The 17534-nt window shown below is 39.3% G+C and overlaps 1 protein-coding gene across 1 annotated transcript in view; it reads left to right on the top strand.

Moving 5' to 3' along the window:
- Positions 1-17534, top strand: part of CLASP1 (cytoplasmic linker associated protein 1) — a 416010-nt gene that overhangs the window by 136492 nt on the left and 261984 nt on the right. Inside the window, exon 6 of the mRNA XM_042780565.1 lies at positions 1320-1417. Within this exon, the coding sequence (XP_042636499.1) occupies positions 1320-1417 (98 nt within the window). The remainder of the gene's footprint in view (positions 1-1319; positions 1418-17534) is intronic.

The raw sequence follows: 17534 nt of genomic DNA, 5'->3' as shown, positions 1-17534 counted from the left end.
GTTCTGTCTTCTAAGCCTTATCTACCACTGCTTTCTTCCTTGATATTTGCGCCTTACCAGCTTGGCTAACTTGCTCTTCTGGAACCGCATGCCCTGCATCTGTGCCTTCATTCTGCTGCACAAGCTATACTTTTGTGTGGAACTCTGTCTCCTTCCATCTCTACCTGGTGAAACCCTGTCCTTCCAAGCTCATTTTAAGTGGTTCCTTTCTCTTCCATGAGATTGCTTTTTTTTTTTTTTTAAAAAAATTGTACTTTAGGTGCAAATTTACAGAGCGGAGTTTGTTTTACATTCAACATTTCGTGTACATTTGGTTTCACTCCCCAATTACCATCCCCATCCCCAACCCTAACCCACTCCCCTCCCCTCCCTTTGCAATAATGGTACCTGCCTCCCCCACCATGCTCCTTGTAGTTGTGCACTCCTCCTGCATTCCGTCTGTGTGAATGTTGCCCCTCTGGTGCCCCATGGTCGATTCCTCCAAGGGATGGATGCATCTCCTTAGAGTATGTGGGTGCATCACCCTGGTCTGAGTGGTCTCTGTGTACGTCTTAATTACCAATGGGCTGAGAGACAGCCCTTGGGAGTGAGTTTTATTCCAGGTTTCCATGAGATTTTCCTGTTACCCTGTGGTGTGGTGGCTCCCTCCTTTAAACTATGAAAGTTCTTTGTACTAAAGTATTTATTACAACCTGTCCGGTATTATTAAATGTAGAACTTAGAGACTTCTTCATCTCCTTTTTTTTTCCCCTATTGAATTGGTGTGTGTTTTGCTGTGTCTGTTTTCTTTCTTTTTTTCTCCCTGTTTCACCCAAGTCAGTATGTGTCCACCTTCTAGTTAGAAATTTACCCTCTCTTCTTTTTCAAGGCTCTGAGCTTCTTGGATACAGGGTTCTCTGTAGCCTGTGCTAGCTATTTTGGTAGCTCATTAATTATTTGTTCATTAGATTTAAATCCAGAATGCATTGGTTGGTGTTTTGGTTTTAGTATAATTGATTTAGTTTTAGTTTATTTTCTCTTTTGGAAAGATGGTCTGAAAATTCTGTTTTCTGACACCGTATTAAAGAACTAAGGGATGTGGACTTTCATGTGTGTATAGGATGGGAACCTAATTTTTTCCTGCCCTTTGGAATTGTGCTGCCAGAGTAAAACTGCCAAATATGACTTTATCTAGTAAATTGTATATAAGGGATTGTATTTACAGTTTTATTGGTAACAGTGGCATCAAACGTGGGGCGAGTGTGGCCTGCTGTGTCCCAGCAGAAAGTACTGTGGAGTAACACAGAGCAGCTGTGTAAGATCTCTTCTTTTACACCTAGGTTCGAGATGCAGCAATAAACAGCTTAGTGGAAATTTACAGACATGTAGGAGAACGTGTGAGGGCAGATCTCAGTAAAAAAGGATTGCCACAGTCTCGGTGAGTTAAGACTTTTCCTTTATTCTCTTTTTCCCCAGTCTTTTCCAGCTAACATTTTGGTTTGTACTCCCTTTTCTTTTTTTTTTTTCTTGGGATAATGTTCAAAGAATATGTGGGTAGTGTCGGTGGTTGGAGAGCTTGTTCAGGTCAAGACATCAGGGCCCCTGCCCATTCCACTTTCTCAAAAATAAGATGGTAGTGTTCACTCAGACATCTACAGGTCCCATCTATGTAATGGTTTTAAATGATCACCAAGCCTTTTCTCCCACAGTTCCACTCTTAGATACATACTCAAAATAACTGAAAACAAATATGTAGATATGTGTGCATGCATGTTTCTAGCAGCATTACTCAACAAAAGCCAAAGGTGGAAATAGCCCATATGTCCATAGTAGAAGAACAAAAAACAAATTGTGGTATATCAATAAAATGCAGTGTTACTCAGCCATGAAAAGGAATGCAGTACTGATCTGTGCTACAGTGTGGCTGAACCTCCAGAATATTATGCTGACTGAAGAAGACAGACACAGAAGGCCATATATTATATGATTCCATTTATATGAACTATCAGAATAGATAAATCCATAGACAGAAAGTAGATTAGTGGTTGCCAAGGTTTGAGGGGAGGAGCAAAGGGAGGATGGCGAGAAATGCTTAATGAGTAAAGGATTTCATTTTGGAATGTTAGAGAAATATTTTAGACTAGCTAGAGGTTGTGATTGTACAACATTGTGAGTTTACTAATTCCACTAAATTGTTTGCTTTTAAATTAATTTCATGATATATGACTCTCACCTTATTTTAAACAAATGGAGTTAGCTAAATGAGCATTATAGAACCACAGCAGCTATACACACAGTATCTAGTATAGTGGGTGCTTAGAAATTTGTTTGAATGAGTGGAGCCTTTGCAGAATGAATTTGGATAGAAATATATGAGTAATAATTCAGGAAAACTTCACTGAAATGCTTGCTTGCTGTTTAGTCATGTCAGTCTGAAAATGTAGGTGGCAGAGGGGATAGACATCAGACTTGAGACAACTTGAGTTCACACATGTCCCTTTGGTGTAGTAAATATTTAAAAATAATGAAAAGTTTAATATCTGTAATTTCAATTGTGATGAAAAAAAACATCAAACACATTTTAAACCATTCCTTTAAGGGAGAAAGTAGTATGACAATCTCGTAGAGTAAGTGTTAGAATGGACTTAGAGCAGCCTGCCTGTCATGCCCAGAGGAATGAGTGCCTGTTGAGAGTTGTCACAACTAGTAGGACTCAGAACTAAGATTGGACCCCAGTTTTTATGGCCCATGTTTATTTTTGTCTACCCTGTTTTATGAAAAAGTTTACAGAGAAAGCACTAGGAATTTAGCTATGGGGTAGGATATTGACATACACAGAATTATCCATTCAAAAGCCCCATCACTTCTTTTCCTAGGGTGCATGTGACAAAAGAGAGCTCCTTTCCCTTAAAGTAGCGGCTCTATGAGTAGCTACATGGGGATATAGTTCTGGGTTGTCAAACAGCACTCTAATCATGGCCTCTTGCTGTGTACAAGATAAAGAGATGAGATGAGAACAGAACTTCTTTTTACAGAAGATAGTCTCTGAGAATAGTTTTTATTTCTGTGTCTTATGAACCTCAGCCTTGTGGTCTTTGAATATATGAGAACAATTAGAAGATAATAGTACAGAACATTAAGGAAATATGAAAATTGGAGGGTACAAAGGATCAAGGTGGGCAGGGGCTTGCTTGCATGGAGAAGACTATGTGATAATAACATCACCATCCCTCTTGGAAAGGCACACCTGCTGCTCCAGGAATGGCTGCCATGTGGCTCAAGGTGGCCCCAGCCCATGAACCTATTATCTTAGACAGTGAGATGCCTGTGAAATATTGGGAGGATACTAAAGCAAACTAACAGAACCAGGGGAAATTAACATGGTGAAGCTGAGATGCAGAGAGGTGAGTGTGCAGAAAAGAGTTAACATAACCGGCCTAAGATTGCAGCTCTCCTTAGAAAGGTCTGCTTGCCTAACGTCTGGAAACTTGGATTTCATTAATGTTACTCCATTTGCAAAAGTATAAGACTTGCTCACAGTGCCCAAACTGTTTGTGTACCTCTCTCTGTCTTCCTCTTCCTCAGTGCCACCATGTTGATCATGATCTTTGTGAAAAGAATGTTTTACGCTAAATGCCTCCTTTCTTTCTTTCTTTTTTTTTTTTAAATTATGATTTGGGTGAAAGTTTACAGAGCAAATTCACTTTCCATACAGTAGTTCACATACATTGTCACATCATGACATTGACTCCGATTTACCACAATGCAACAACTCCTCTCACACTTCCTACCCATGGTTACCTCTTCCCTGTGTCCTCCCCTCCATGCATGCCTGCCCCCTGAGCTACATCCCTGTGCATACACAGCCCTCTTGTTCTCCCATGATTGTTCTCTCCAGGGAGTATATCTACCTAGTGTAAATGTTCATCTTATATACCTGTCTTTTGTTTCGCTGGAAGCCACAAGAGTGGGTTCAATTCCAGACTTGAAGGGCAGCTAGGGGCCATGGTCTCAGTGGTTTCACCAGGTTCTATCAGACAAGCAAACTTGGTCCTTTTTTTTTTTTTCCCCCAAATGATTTTGAGTTTTGTTGCACATTGTTCTCCCACTCTCCAGAGTAGATCTCTTATGGTTTGTTTATCTCCTACATAGATCCCCCTTTGAGTGGTTGACATTGGTAGCTGGGCACCATCTAGATCTTCTGGTCTAAGTCATATAGGCTGAGGATTACATGGTGTACCAGTCACTTGGACTAATTGTTTCCATGAATCTTTGGTTTTCTTCATTCTTCTTTGCTCTGGATGAGGAGAGACCTATCGTTGCATCTAGATGGCTGCTTGCAAGCTTTTAAGATTCTGGTCACTACTCATCAAAGTAGGAGTTGGAACAGTGTTTTGTGTAATGTGTTATGCCAGTTGAACTTGATGTCCCCTGCGACTATGGTCCCGAGCCCACAGGTTCAACTACTCGCTCCCTCTGGGTAGCTGGCTGTGGCCAAGAAGTGACTACAACCTTGTCTCTTGTCATCTCTACTGTACACCTGGAAATCCTTATAGAACATACAAATACACTTGTAGAAACATTGTCTGCCAACCCTATACATGGTCTTGAGGACCTTCCCCCTGCATAGACATACCTAATAGTTCAGCTTGTCCACCCATCTATCCACCCCATATATCCATGTTTGCCTTCACTGACAACATAGTACTGTCTGTGCAAGAGGGTTCAATTTTGTTGTCTGTATCTCCCGTGTACCTCTCTGTCTTCCTCTGCCTAAATGCCACCATGTTGATCACTCAATTTGGTACATAGCCCTTCTCGTCACCCAAATCAATACTTGTCTCTACCTATCTAACATGAATACCTCCTTTTCGTCTTGATTTTGGTATATGCTACACAGAAGATGCCTATATGACCAGCCCCCAATAAAAACCCTGGGCGGTGGGTCTCTAATGAGCTTTCCTGGCTGACAGCATTTCACATGTGGTGTCAAAAACTCATTGCTGTGGGTAGTTAAGCATATCGTAGGTGAGTATTGGTGGCATAGTGCCTAAGGCATTTGACTGCTAACCAGAAGGCTGGTGGTTCAAACCCCCCAGCCACTCCTCAGAAAGAGGATTAGGCAACCTACTTCTGTAGCAATACCATCTCGGAAATGCAAGGAAGGGTCACTGTGAGTCGGAAATGACTTGACAGCATGAATTTGGTTTTTTTTGGTTTAGGTGACTATTGGGAGAGGATTCTTGGAAGTCTGCACCTAGCTTTCTCCAGTCGTTTTCTGTTGCTGATTGTGCTATTTATTTGTTTGCTGTTCAAATATAGCTGTGAATATTACTATAGCCTCCTAACATGTCACCACACTTTGGTGTAATCTTAACCCACTGTCATTGAGTTGATTCTGACTCATAGTGACCCTATAGGACATAGTATAACCTCCACATAGAGTTTCCAAGGCTATAAATCTTTATGGTAACAGACTGCCTCATCTTTCTCCTGTGGAGCAGCTGGTGGGTTCACACTGCCAACCTTCGGTCAGCAGTTGAATGCTTTAGCCACTATGCCACCAGAGCTCCTTGGAAGTTATCTTGGAGACTTTCAGAATAAGCTCATGCTGGAGCTAGGGCAAAAATGTTGAATTTCAGACTCCTTGTCATGTTGTGTTCTTTCTACTATTTCCTTTCTTGTTTTTTTTTTTTTAAATATTAAAAAAGAAGCTACAGAGGAGCTTCGGGCTGTATATATAGGAATGATAGTTTCAGTGCATGTTGCCTAAAGTCCTTCCTAAACTTCTGGACCAAAAGGAGAGGGTGGTCCTGACGAAGTGGACCCACATTCTTACAGTTATTACTGAAAAATTATGTGCTTGGAGAGCTAGGCTGTTAATTTTTAAAAAACCTTACTCTAATTAAAGAAGTCAAGACAGCATACTTTTTTAATTTAATTATAGGAAAATAATCCAAGATCTAGCACTCTTTGGACTAAGGACTCTGGTTGCTTCATTTATTTTATTGAGGTACACAAGAAGGAGTCCTAGTGGAACATTGGTTTAGCACTTAGTTGCCAAAGGTTGACTGTTTGAAACTACCCAGTGACTCAATGGGAGAAAGACCTGGCAATCTGCTTCCATCATCCAGAAAACTCTATTGAGCAGTTCTGCTCTTTTTACATGAGGTACCTGTGAACCTAAAATTGACTTCAGTGGTACACACAACAACAACATACGCTTAAGTGAAATGTGGGCTTCTAACGTATTACAAACCATTGTTTGGGAAATTTAGTATTTGTAGTATGTGGCTCCTAGTAACTGACTGGAATATTTCAATATTCTGGAATTCTGTTCCACCATTATAGAATTTTTTGTTATTACATAAGCATAGTAAAGTTTTTAGATTAGCGAGATTCCACAGATGAATAAAATATTACAGAATTTACTTAATCCTTTCCAAAACTTGCACTTAGTCCTATAATAAAAATGTCCTCTTGAGAGTTTGTAACTCAAGTGAGTGCTGTGTCTGAGAAGAGTATGATTAATTATATGTCTAATTATGCATGTTTGGTTAATTTCAGACTACAGACCGAACATGCATACATTTAATTAGACATGTAATTAAAAAGAAATAACAAATCTGTCCTGGAAGAAGTGTAGCTGGAATGTTCCTTGGAAGCGAGAATGGCCAGACTTCATCTCACCTACTTAGGTCATATTGTCAGGAGAGACCATTCCCTAGAGAAGGATATCCATGCTTGGTAAAGTGGAGGGTAAATGAACAAGGGGAAGACCCTCAACAAGATGGATGGACATAGTGGCTGCAACAATGGCCTCAGGTATAGCAAGGATATAGCAAGGATCATGATGCTGGCATAGCACAGGGCAGTGTTTCGTTCTGTTGTACGTAAGGTTGCTATGAGTCAGAGATGACTCGATGACAACTAACAACAACAACAACAATGAAATGTATGGTGAAAAGGAATGTCTTCATATTGTTAGCTGCTGTCAAGTAGATTTTTGATACTAATCTCATGTAGTAGAGTAGAACTGCTATAACCTTTACAGGAATAGATTGCCAGGTCTTTCTTAGTGAGTTTGAACCACCAAACTTTTGGTTAGGTTTGAGTGCATAACCCATCATGCCACCAGGGCTCCTTAAATGATTTAAATAACAGAAGTAATAATTTCCTCTGACCAGCAATTTTCTTTGTCCTAAAGTAGAAGGCTGTGTAATAGCCTAATTTTACAGATGGCTTATTGTACATTAAATAGCTTTTTATAAAAAATACATTTTATTGAAAGAAAATTTATATATAGTGAAATACACAAAACTAAAGTGACATAGGTCAATGCATTTTTTTTTCCCAGTGTCTCTTCCCCTCCCCTCCCACCCTTGGTAAGCAAACAAAGAACGATTCCTTCCATATATAAACCTTTCCTTGACTTTTTAAAATACTGAACTAATACAGTATTTGTTCTTCTGTGATTGACTTATTTCATTCAGCATAATGTCTTCCAAGTTCATCCATGTTATGTGGTGTTTTGCAGATTCTACATTATTCTTTAGTGTTGTATAGTATTCCAGTGTGTGTATGTACCATAGTTTGATTGTCTATTCTTCTATTGATGGTCATGTAGGTTGTTTCCATCTTTTGGCTGTTGTAAATAGTGCTGTGATGAACATGGGTGTGCATATATCTATTCCTGTCCTGGCTCTCACCTCTCTAGGATACATACCTAGTAATGGGATTGCTGGGTCAAATTGTATTTCTAATTCCAGCTTTTTAAGGAATCGCCATACTACTTTTCACAGCAGTTGTATCATTTTACAGTCCCACCAGCAGTGTATGAGAGTCCCAATCTCTCCACGTCCTTGCCAGCACTTGTCACTTTCTGTCTTGTTGATCTTTTCCATTAGTACTGAGGTAAGATGGTATCTCATTGTTGTTTTGATTTGCATCTCTCTGATGGATAATGATCGTGAGCATATCTTCATGTATTTTCTGGCCGCCTCAATATCCTTGTGATAGTTGGAGCTGTGTGTCAACTTGGCTGGACCACAATTCTGTGTGGTTTAAGCAGTTGTGATTTGGTTATTCCCATGATGGGATCAGATGTATATGTTTTGAGCAGCCAATCCGTTGAAAAGGCGTTTCCCTAGGAGTGTGGCCTGCTTCCAGTATATTTATGGACATCCTGGGAAAAGAGACACTCTGCTGTGGATTGGGATTCTGTTGTGTTGCCTACAACTGTCTGTGAGCGAACAACCCACCATTCGGCCTGGAGATCTTGGATTCATCATTTGTTGGAGTCAGCAGCCAGTATTGCCTGCCAACCTTGAGCTCCTCAGCCCCTGCAGCTGCGTGAGTCAGGAAAAGCCTCCAGCTTGATGTTTGATCCAAGAACTTTGGACTTGCCAGCTTTTATAAGTGTGTGAGCCATTTTCCCAAGACAAATTTCTCTTTCTCTCTGTATATAAGCTTTACTGGTTTACTGGTTTTGTTTCTCTAGAGAACCCAGTCTAACACTATCCTGTTTGGTGAAGTGTCTTTTCATGGCTTCTGCCCATTTTAAAATTGGACTGTTAATCTTTTTGTTGTTGAGGTGCTGGAGTTTTCTATAAATTCTAGAGAAAAGTCCCTTGTCAGGTATGTCATCGCTGAATATTTTTTTCCCTATCTGTAGGTTCTCTTTTTACTCTTTTGGAAGTCTTTTGAAGCACATAAAAATTTAATTTTCAAACGTTCCTATTCATTTAGTATTTCTTCAGCTGTTTGTGCATTTTGGGTTATGCTTAGCAGTCTATTTATACGCCATAAATGACGGCGCCTAAACTTGTCCCTATTTTTTCCTTGAGGAACTATGTAGTTTTAATTTTCATATTTCAGTCTTTGGTATATCTGGAGTTAGTGTTTGTGTATGATGTGAGGTACAGATCTTATTTCATTTTTTTGAAAATGGATATCCAATTTTGCCATTTTAACCATTTGTTAAAGAGACCATCTCTTGCCCATTTAATGGAGTTCAGCCCTTTGTCAAAGATCAGCTGACTATAGGTATATGGATCTGTTTCTGGATTCTCAATTCTGTTCCACTGGCCTATGTGTCTGTCGTTGTACCAGTACCAGGATGTTTTGACGACTATGGCTGGATAGTAGGTTTTGAGATCTGGGAGTGTAAGGCCTCCTACTTTCTTTTTCTTCTTCAGTAGTGCTTTGCTTATCTGAGGTTTCTTCCTTTCCATATAAAATTAGTGATTGGTTTTTCCATATCCTTAAAGAATGCTGATGGGATGTGGATTAGGATGGTATTGAATATATAGATTGTTTTGGGTAGTATTGACATTTTCACAGTGTTCAATTTTCCTGTCTATGAGCATGGTATGTTCTTACATTTATGTAGATCTTTTATGGTTTCCTGGAGTAGTGATTTGTAGTTTTCTTTGTACAAGTCTTTTGGGTCCCTAGTGAGATTGCTTCCCAAGTGTTTTATTTTTTGGGGCAATCTACTTCTGTAGTGATACTGCCTCAGAAACCCAAGAAGGTGTCGCTATGTGTTGGGTCCGACTCGAGGGCACATAACAACAACATTGTAAATGGTATTGATTTCCTTATTTCCTTTTCAGCAATATCTTTGCTGGTGTAGAGGAATCCAGTTGATTTTTATATGTTGATCTTGTATCCTGCCACTATGCTAAATTTCTCAGTTAGTTCCAGTAGTTTTTTTTTTAATGACTCGCTTGAGTTTTCTAGGTTTAGGATCATATCATTAGCAAATCAGGATAGGTTGACCTCTTCCTTACCAATTTGGATACCTTTGATTTCCCTTTCTTGCCTTATTGCCCTGGCTAGAATTTCCAATACAATGTCGAATAGAAGTTGTGATAGAGGGCATCCTGTGTGGTTCCTGTTCACAAGGGGAATGGTTTCAGTCTCTCTCCATTGAGAATAATATTCACTGTTGGTTTTGCATGGAAGCCCTTTATTATATTGAAGAATTTCCTTTCTATTCTGATTTTGCTGAGAGTTTTGATCAGGAAAGGGTGTTAGATTTTATCAGATGCCATTTCTGGATTGATTGATATCATCATGTGATTCTTTTCCTTTGTTTAATTTATGTGATGGATGACGATTGTTTTTCTAATGTTGAACCATCTTTGCATACCTGATAGGAACCCTGCTTGGTCATATGTATATTTTTTATTTTTATTTTTTTGATACGTTACTGGAATCTATTAGCTAGTATTTTGTTGAAGATTTTTGCATCTGTATTCATGAGAGCTTTTGGCTTGGTGGTGGTGGCTGTATTTTAAGGCTGGGTCCTGAGGTAGGTGGGCGCAGGATTTTGGGGCTGCTTTTTGCTTGTCGTGTGACTCTGTTTTAAACCCAGGGCCCGAAGTAGGCTGGCGCAGGGCCCATGAGCCGCTTTTTGCTCTGGGGAGGCTCAATTATAAGGCTGGGGCCTGAGATGGGTTGGTGAGGGGGTCGGGCTGCTCTCACTTGGGATCAGCTCTATTTTGAGGCCACAGCACAAGTTATTCGGGTGCAGAGGGGTTAGGAACAACTAAGGGACATGAACTTGTCTGTCAGTTTGTCATCCTATGGTGGCTTACATGTTGCTGTGAGGCTGGAGGCTATGCCATTGGTGTTGCAGAATGCCAGCAGGGTTACCTGAGGTGGACAAGTTTCAATGGCTAAGACAGACTTGGAAGAAGAAGAGGCCATCTACTTCTCAAACAATTGGTCAGTGAAAATTTATGAATAGCAGTAAAACAGTGTCTGATACATTACCAGAAAACTTTTATGAATAGTCTTTATGGTAGTTCCATTTGTGTGTCAACATGGCTGGGCCTGGTTGAGTGGTTGGGCAGCTGGTGGTAGTATTCCCCATGATGAGACTGGTAGTCAACTCCATGGTGGAATCTACTGTGAGCAGCTGAATAAATGCCTTAGGGAATGTGGTCTGCTCCCTGTATTTAAGCAAAAGCCTTGGGGAATGGTCTCTAGCTTATGGCACGCTTGGACCCTGCATGTAGCTGTTTAGCAGCATGCAATGCTCTGCTGACCTTGGGACTTACAATGGACTTGAGTTAATGGCCTGCTATGTGGTTTGGTAACATCGGAACTGTGCCTTTTTACTTGTCAACTCTGTGCTTGGCAGCCTCAGCAGACAGCAGCTGTCTGAGTGAAGAAAAGCCTCTAGCTTCAGTGGACTGGGAGCTGGAGGAGAGCTGAAGCCCAAGGCTGAGGGTTTTTCACCCAGCCCCTAGAGCCTGGCACTTTGAACTTGGACTTAAAGCCTCTAAATTATAAGAATAAACTCCTGTTAAGGCCATCCCATTTGTGGTATATTGTTGTCAGAGTGGCACTAGATAACCAGAGTAGTCCTGAAACATTGTCCGATGTAGTGCTGGAAGATGAGCCCATCAGCTCAGAAGGCACTCAAAATTTGACTGGGGAAGAGCTGACTCCTCAGAGTAGAGACATATGGATAGCATAAAGCTCTCGGGACCTGTTGGTTGATGTGGAATGACTCAGAATGAGTAGAAACAAATGCAGACATCCGTTAATAATTGGAACATGGAATATACAAAGTATGACTCTAGGAAAATTAGAAGTTGTCAGAAATGAAATGGAACTCAAAAAGATCGATATCCTAGGCATTAGTGAGCTGAAATGGATTGATTTTGGCCATTTTGAATCAGATAACCATATGATCTACTATACTGGGAATGACAGAGGGAATGGTGTGACACTCATTGTCACAAAGACTGTTTCAAGATCTGTCCTGAAGTACAATACTTTTGGTGATAGGTTAATATCCATTTGCCTGCAAGGAAGACCAATTAGTACTATTATTATTCAAATCTATGTACCAACTACAAAGCCAAAGATGAGGAAATTGAAGAATTCTACCTACTTCAGCAGTCTGAAAATGATCAAATATTCAATCAAAATGTGTTCATTATCACTGGTGACTGGAATACAAAAGTTGGAAACAAAGAAGAGTTATTGGTAGTTGGAAAATACAGCCTTGGGGATGGAAATAACGCTGGAGATCACATAATAGAATTATGCAAGACCAATGCCTTATTCATTGCAAATACTTTTTTTCAGGAACATTAGTGATAGTTATACAAGTGGACTTCATCAGGTGAAATACACAGGAATCAGATTGACTACATCTGTGACAAGAGGTGATGGAGATGTTTAATATCTTTGGCCAAAACAAGGCAAGTAGCTGATTTTGGAACAGACCATCAGCTGCTCATATGCATGTTCAAGTTGAAATTGAAGACAATTAAAACAAGTCCTCGAGAGCCAAAATATGACCTTGATAATATCCCTTCTGAATTTAGGTACCATCTAAAGAATAGATTTGATGTATTGAACACCGGTCCGAAAACCAGAGGAATTGTGGGATGGCTTCAAGAATATCATCCATGAAAAAGCAAAAGGTCATTAAAAGACAAGAAAGGAAGAAAAGACCAAAATGGATGTCAGAAGAGACTCTGAAACTTGCCCTTGAGCAGAGAGTAGCTAAAGCAAATGAAAGAAATGACAGGATCAAAGAGCTGAAAAGAAAATTTCAAAGAGCAGCTCAAGCAGACAAACCAATTACTGTAATGAAATGTGGAAAGATCTGGAGTTAGAAAACCAAAAGGGAAGAACGTGCTCAGCGCTGTTCAAGCTGGAAGTACTGAGGAAAAAATTTAAGCCTTGAATTCCAATATTGAAAGACTCTGGGCAGAATACTGAATGCTGCAGGAAACATCAAAAGAAGATGGCAGGAAGTAATACACAGAGTCACTGTACCCAAAAGAATTGGTTGATGTTCATCCATGGCAGGAGGTGGCATATGATTAAGAAGCAATGGTATTGAAGGAAGAACTTGAAGGTGCATTGAAGGAACTGGCGAAGAACAAGGCTCCAGGAATTGATGGAATGCCTATTGAGATGTTTCAACAAACAGATGCCGTGCTGGAGGTGCTCACTTCGCTATGCCAAGAGATTGGGAAGACAGCTACCTGGCGAACTGATTGGAAAATATCTGAATTTGTACCCATTCCAAAGAAAAGTGATTCCACAAAACATGGAAATTATTGAACAATATCATGAGTATCACACAAGTAAAATCTTACTGAAAATAATTCAAGAATGGTTGCAGTAGAATATTGACAGAGAGCTTCCAGAAATGCAAGCTGGATTCAGAAGAGGATGTGGAATGAACAATATCATTGCTGATTTCAGATGGATCTTAGCTGAAAGTAAAGAATACTAGAAAGGTGTTTACTTACGCTTTATTGACTATAGAATGCAAAAGCATTCTTATGTGGATCATAACAAATTATAGATAACATTGAGAAGAATGGGAATTCCAGAACACTTGATTGCAGTCATGAGGAATTTGTACATAGATTAGGAGACTATCATTCGAACAAACAAGGGGATACTACATGGTTCAAAATCAAGAAGAGAGTGTGTCAAGGTTGTATCCTTTTACCATGCTCATTCAATTTATATGCTGAGCAAAATAATCTAAGAAGCTGGACTATATGAAGAAGAATGTGGCATCCTGTTTGGAGGAAACTCAACAACAACCTGCGATGACACAGCTTTGCTTGCTGAAAGTTAGTATGACTTGAAGCACTTACTAATGAAGACCATTAAAGACTATGGTCTGCAGTATGGATTGCACCTCAGTATAAGCCTCACAACTGGACCTATAAGCAGCATAATGATAAATGGAGAAAAGATTGAAGTTGTCAAGGACTTCGTATTACTGGGTTCTACAATCAACACCAGTGGAAGCAGCCGTCATGATGTACTGCATTGGGCAAGTCTGCTGCAAAAGACCTCTTTCAAGTGATGAAGAGCAAAGATGTCTCCTTGAAGACTAAGAGGCACCTAACCCAAGCCATAATATTTTCAGTTGCCTCTTACGCATGTGAAAGTTGGGCAATGGGTAAGGAAGACTGAAAAAGATTTGATGCTTTTGAGTTGTGGTGTTGGAGAAAAATGCTTAAGTTAAGTTTTATAATGACTGGGTTCTCAAGAGAAAACAAAACCAGTAAAGTTTATATAGGAGCTCTGGTAGTGTAGTGCCTAAGGCACTTGACTGCTAACCAGAAGGCTGCTGGTTCAAACCCACCAGCCACTCCTCGGAAGGAAGATGGAGCAATCTACTTTCGTAGTGATACTGCCTTGGAAACCCAAGGAGGGGTCGCTATGAGTCGGGTCCTACTCGACAGCATTTAACAACAACAACAACAATGGCTAATGATCGTAAGCATTTCTTCATATGTTTGTTGGGCGCCTAAATATCGTCCTTGGTGAAGTATCAGTTCATGTCTTCTGCCCATTTTTTAATTGGATTATTTGTCTTTTTGTTACTGAGCTGTTGGAGTTTTCTATAAATTCTAGAGATACGTCCCTTGTCAGATATGTCATTGCCGAATATTCTTTCCCAATCTGTAGGTTCCCTTTTGACTCTTTTGGCGAAGTCTTTGGAAGCACATAAAAATCTAAGTTTTAGAAGGTCCCATTCATCTAGTTTCTCTTCTGCTGTTTGTGTCTTTTGGGTTATGCTTGATAGTTTTTATATGTTGTTGTTGTTGTTATGTGCCGTCGAGTCGGCCCCGACTCATAGCGACCCCTCCTTGGGTTTCCGAGGCAGTATCACTACGGAAGTAGGATTGCCCAACCTTCCTTCCGAGGAGTGGCTGGTGGGTTTGAACCGCCAGCCGTCTGATTAGCAGGCAAGTTTCTCAGCCACTATGCTACCAGAGCTCCCTCTTTTATATAAGGGCCCCTAAATTTGCTCCTTGTTTTCCTTGAGGAACTCTGTAAGTTATAGGTTTCATATTTAAGTCTTTGATCCATTTGGGGTTCGTTTTTGTGTATGGTGTGAGGTACATATCTTGTTTCATTTTTCTGCAAATGGGTCTCCAGTTTTGCCAACACCATTTATTAAACAGACCCTCTCTTCCCCATTTAATGGATTTAGGCCCTTCGTCAAAGATTAGCTGACCATAGGTCCTTGGATCTATTTCTGGGTTTTCAATTCTATTCCACTGGTGTATGTGTCTGTCGTTGTACTAATGCCAGGCAGTTTTAACTACTGTGGCTGTATAGTAGGTTTTGAGATCCGGCAGTGTGAGACCTCCTACTTTGTTGTTCTTCTTCAATAGTGCTTTGCTTATCCGGGGCCTCTTTCCTTTCCATATAAAGTTAGTGATTGGCTTTTCCGTATCCTTAAAATATGTTGATGGTATTAGGATTGCATTGTATGTATATAGATTGCTTTGGGTAGAATTGACATTTTCATAATGTTCAGTCTTCCTATCCACGAGCATGGAATGTTCTTCCATTTATGTAGATCTCTTATGGCTTCTTGAAGTAGTTTTTTATAGTTTTCTTTGTACAGGTCTTATGTGTACCTGGTAAGATTTATTCCCAGGTATTTTATATTTTTGGTAGCTATTGTGAATGGTGTTGATTTCCTTATTTCTTTTTCAACAATCTCTTTGCTGGTGTAGAGGAACCCAACTGATTTTTGGATGTTGATCTTGTATCCTGCCACAATGCTAAATCTCTCACTTAGTTCCAGTAGATTTTTGACTGAGCAAATAGAGATAGTTTCACTTCTTCCTTACCAATTTGGATGCCTGTGATTTCTCTTTCTTGCCTTATTGCCCTGGCTAGGACTTCCAATACAGTGTTGAATAGAAGTGGTGATAGAGGGCATTGTTGTCTAGTTCCTGTTTGCAAGGGTAATGGTTTCAGTCTCTCTCCATTAGGAATAATTTTGGCTGTTGGTTTTGCATAGATGCCCTTTATTATGTTGAGGAATGTCCCTTCTATTCTTATTTTGCTGAGAGTTTTGATCAGGAATGGGTGTTGAATTTTATCACATACCTTTTTTTACATCAATTGATATGATCATGTCGTTCTTCTTTGTTTTATTTATGTGGTGGATGACATTGATTATTTTTCTAATGTTGAACCATCTTTGCATAGCTGATATGAACTCCACTTGGTCATAATGAATTATTTTCTTGATGTGTTGTTGGAGTGTATTAGCTAGGATTTTGTTGAAGATTTTTGCATTTATATTCATGAGGGATATTGGTCTATAGTTTTCCTTTTGAGTGATGTCTTTGCCTTGTTTTGGTATCGAGGTTATGCTTGCTTCATAAAATGAGTTAGGGACAATTCCATCCTTTTGTATGTTTTGGAGTAGTTTGAGTAGGATTGGTATCAGTTCTTCTCTAAATGTTTGGTAGAATTCTCTGGTGAAACCGCCTAGGCCAGGACTTTTTTTTGTTGGTAATTTTTTGATGACCCTGTTCAATTTCTTCTTTTTTATGGATCTGTTCAACTTTCCCACATCAGTCTGTGTTAGTTTAGGTAACTGTTGTGTTTCTAGAAATCTATCCATTTCTTCCAGATTTTCAAATTTGTTGGAATACAGTTTTTCAGAGCATCCTGATATTATCCTTTTTATTTCAGTTGTTTCTGTTGTTATGTCCCCCATTTCGTTTCTTATTCATGTTTTTTGTATTCTCTCCCTCTTTTCCTTTGTTAAAATTTGCGATTGGTTTGTTAATTTTATTAATCTTTTCAAAAGGCCAGCTTCTGGTCTTGTTGATTTTTTTCTGTTGTCTGTTTTCTATTTCATTGACTTCTGCTCAAATCTTCATCATTTCCTTTCTTCTGATGACTGTAGGTTTTTCTTGCCATTCTTTTTTGCTATAATGGTTGGACATGTTGATTTAAATTGTTGATTTTGGTTCTTTTTTCTTTTTTGATGTGTACATTTACTGTTATAAATTGGCCTCTGCTTTTGCTCTGTCCCAACGATTTTGGTATGTTGTGTTTTCATTCTCATTTGATTTAAGGAATTTTTCAATTTCACTTTTTATTTCTTCTCTTACCCAGTCTTTCTTAAGGAGGATGTTGTTCAGTTTCCATGTGTTTACTACTCTTTTTCCATTGATCTTCCTATTGTTGATTTCTAATTTGATAGCATTGTGATCTGAGAAGATACTTTGCAGTATTTCACTGTTTTTAAATTTTTGAAGGCTTGCTTTATTCTGTGTGCACTGGAAAAGGATGTATATTGTGCTATTGTTGGGTGAAGTGCTCAGTAGATGTCTTTAAGGTCAGGTTGGTGGATTGTATTTAGTTTTTCTGCATCTTTGTTGAGTTTCTTCCCAGTTGTTCTATCTTTCATTGAAAGAGGTGCATTAAAATCTCCCACTATGAATGTGGAATCATCTATTTGACTTTTCAACTCTTTTAAAGTCTGATTTATGTATTTTTGGGCTCTTTCATTGGGTCCATAGATATTTATTATGGTTATATCTTCGTGATCAGTTGTTCCTTTAATCATTATATAATGTCCTTCCATGTCTTGTATGGTGGTTTTTGTCTTAAAGTCAATTTGATCAGAAATTAATATTGCCACACCTACTATCTTATGGTTGCCATTTGCTTGATATATTTTTTTCCAACCTTTGATTTTCAGTCTATTTTTGTCTTTGTCTGTAAGATGTGTCTCTTTT

Source organism: Orycteropus afer, unplaced genomic scaffold (assembly GCF_000298275.1).
Source record: "Orycteropus afer afer isolate SDZICR_OR568_19922 unplaced genomic scaffold, OryAfe1.0 scaffold00004, whole genome shotgun sequence".
In the NCBI taxonomy this organism is placed as follows: domain Eukaryota; kingdom Metazoa; phylum Chordata; class Mammalia; order Tubulidentata; family Orycteropodidae; genus Orycteropus; species Orycteropus afer.
Note: the sequence above shows the minus strand (reverse complement) of the source record. Positions and strands in the feature narration are given on the sequence as shown.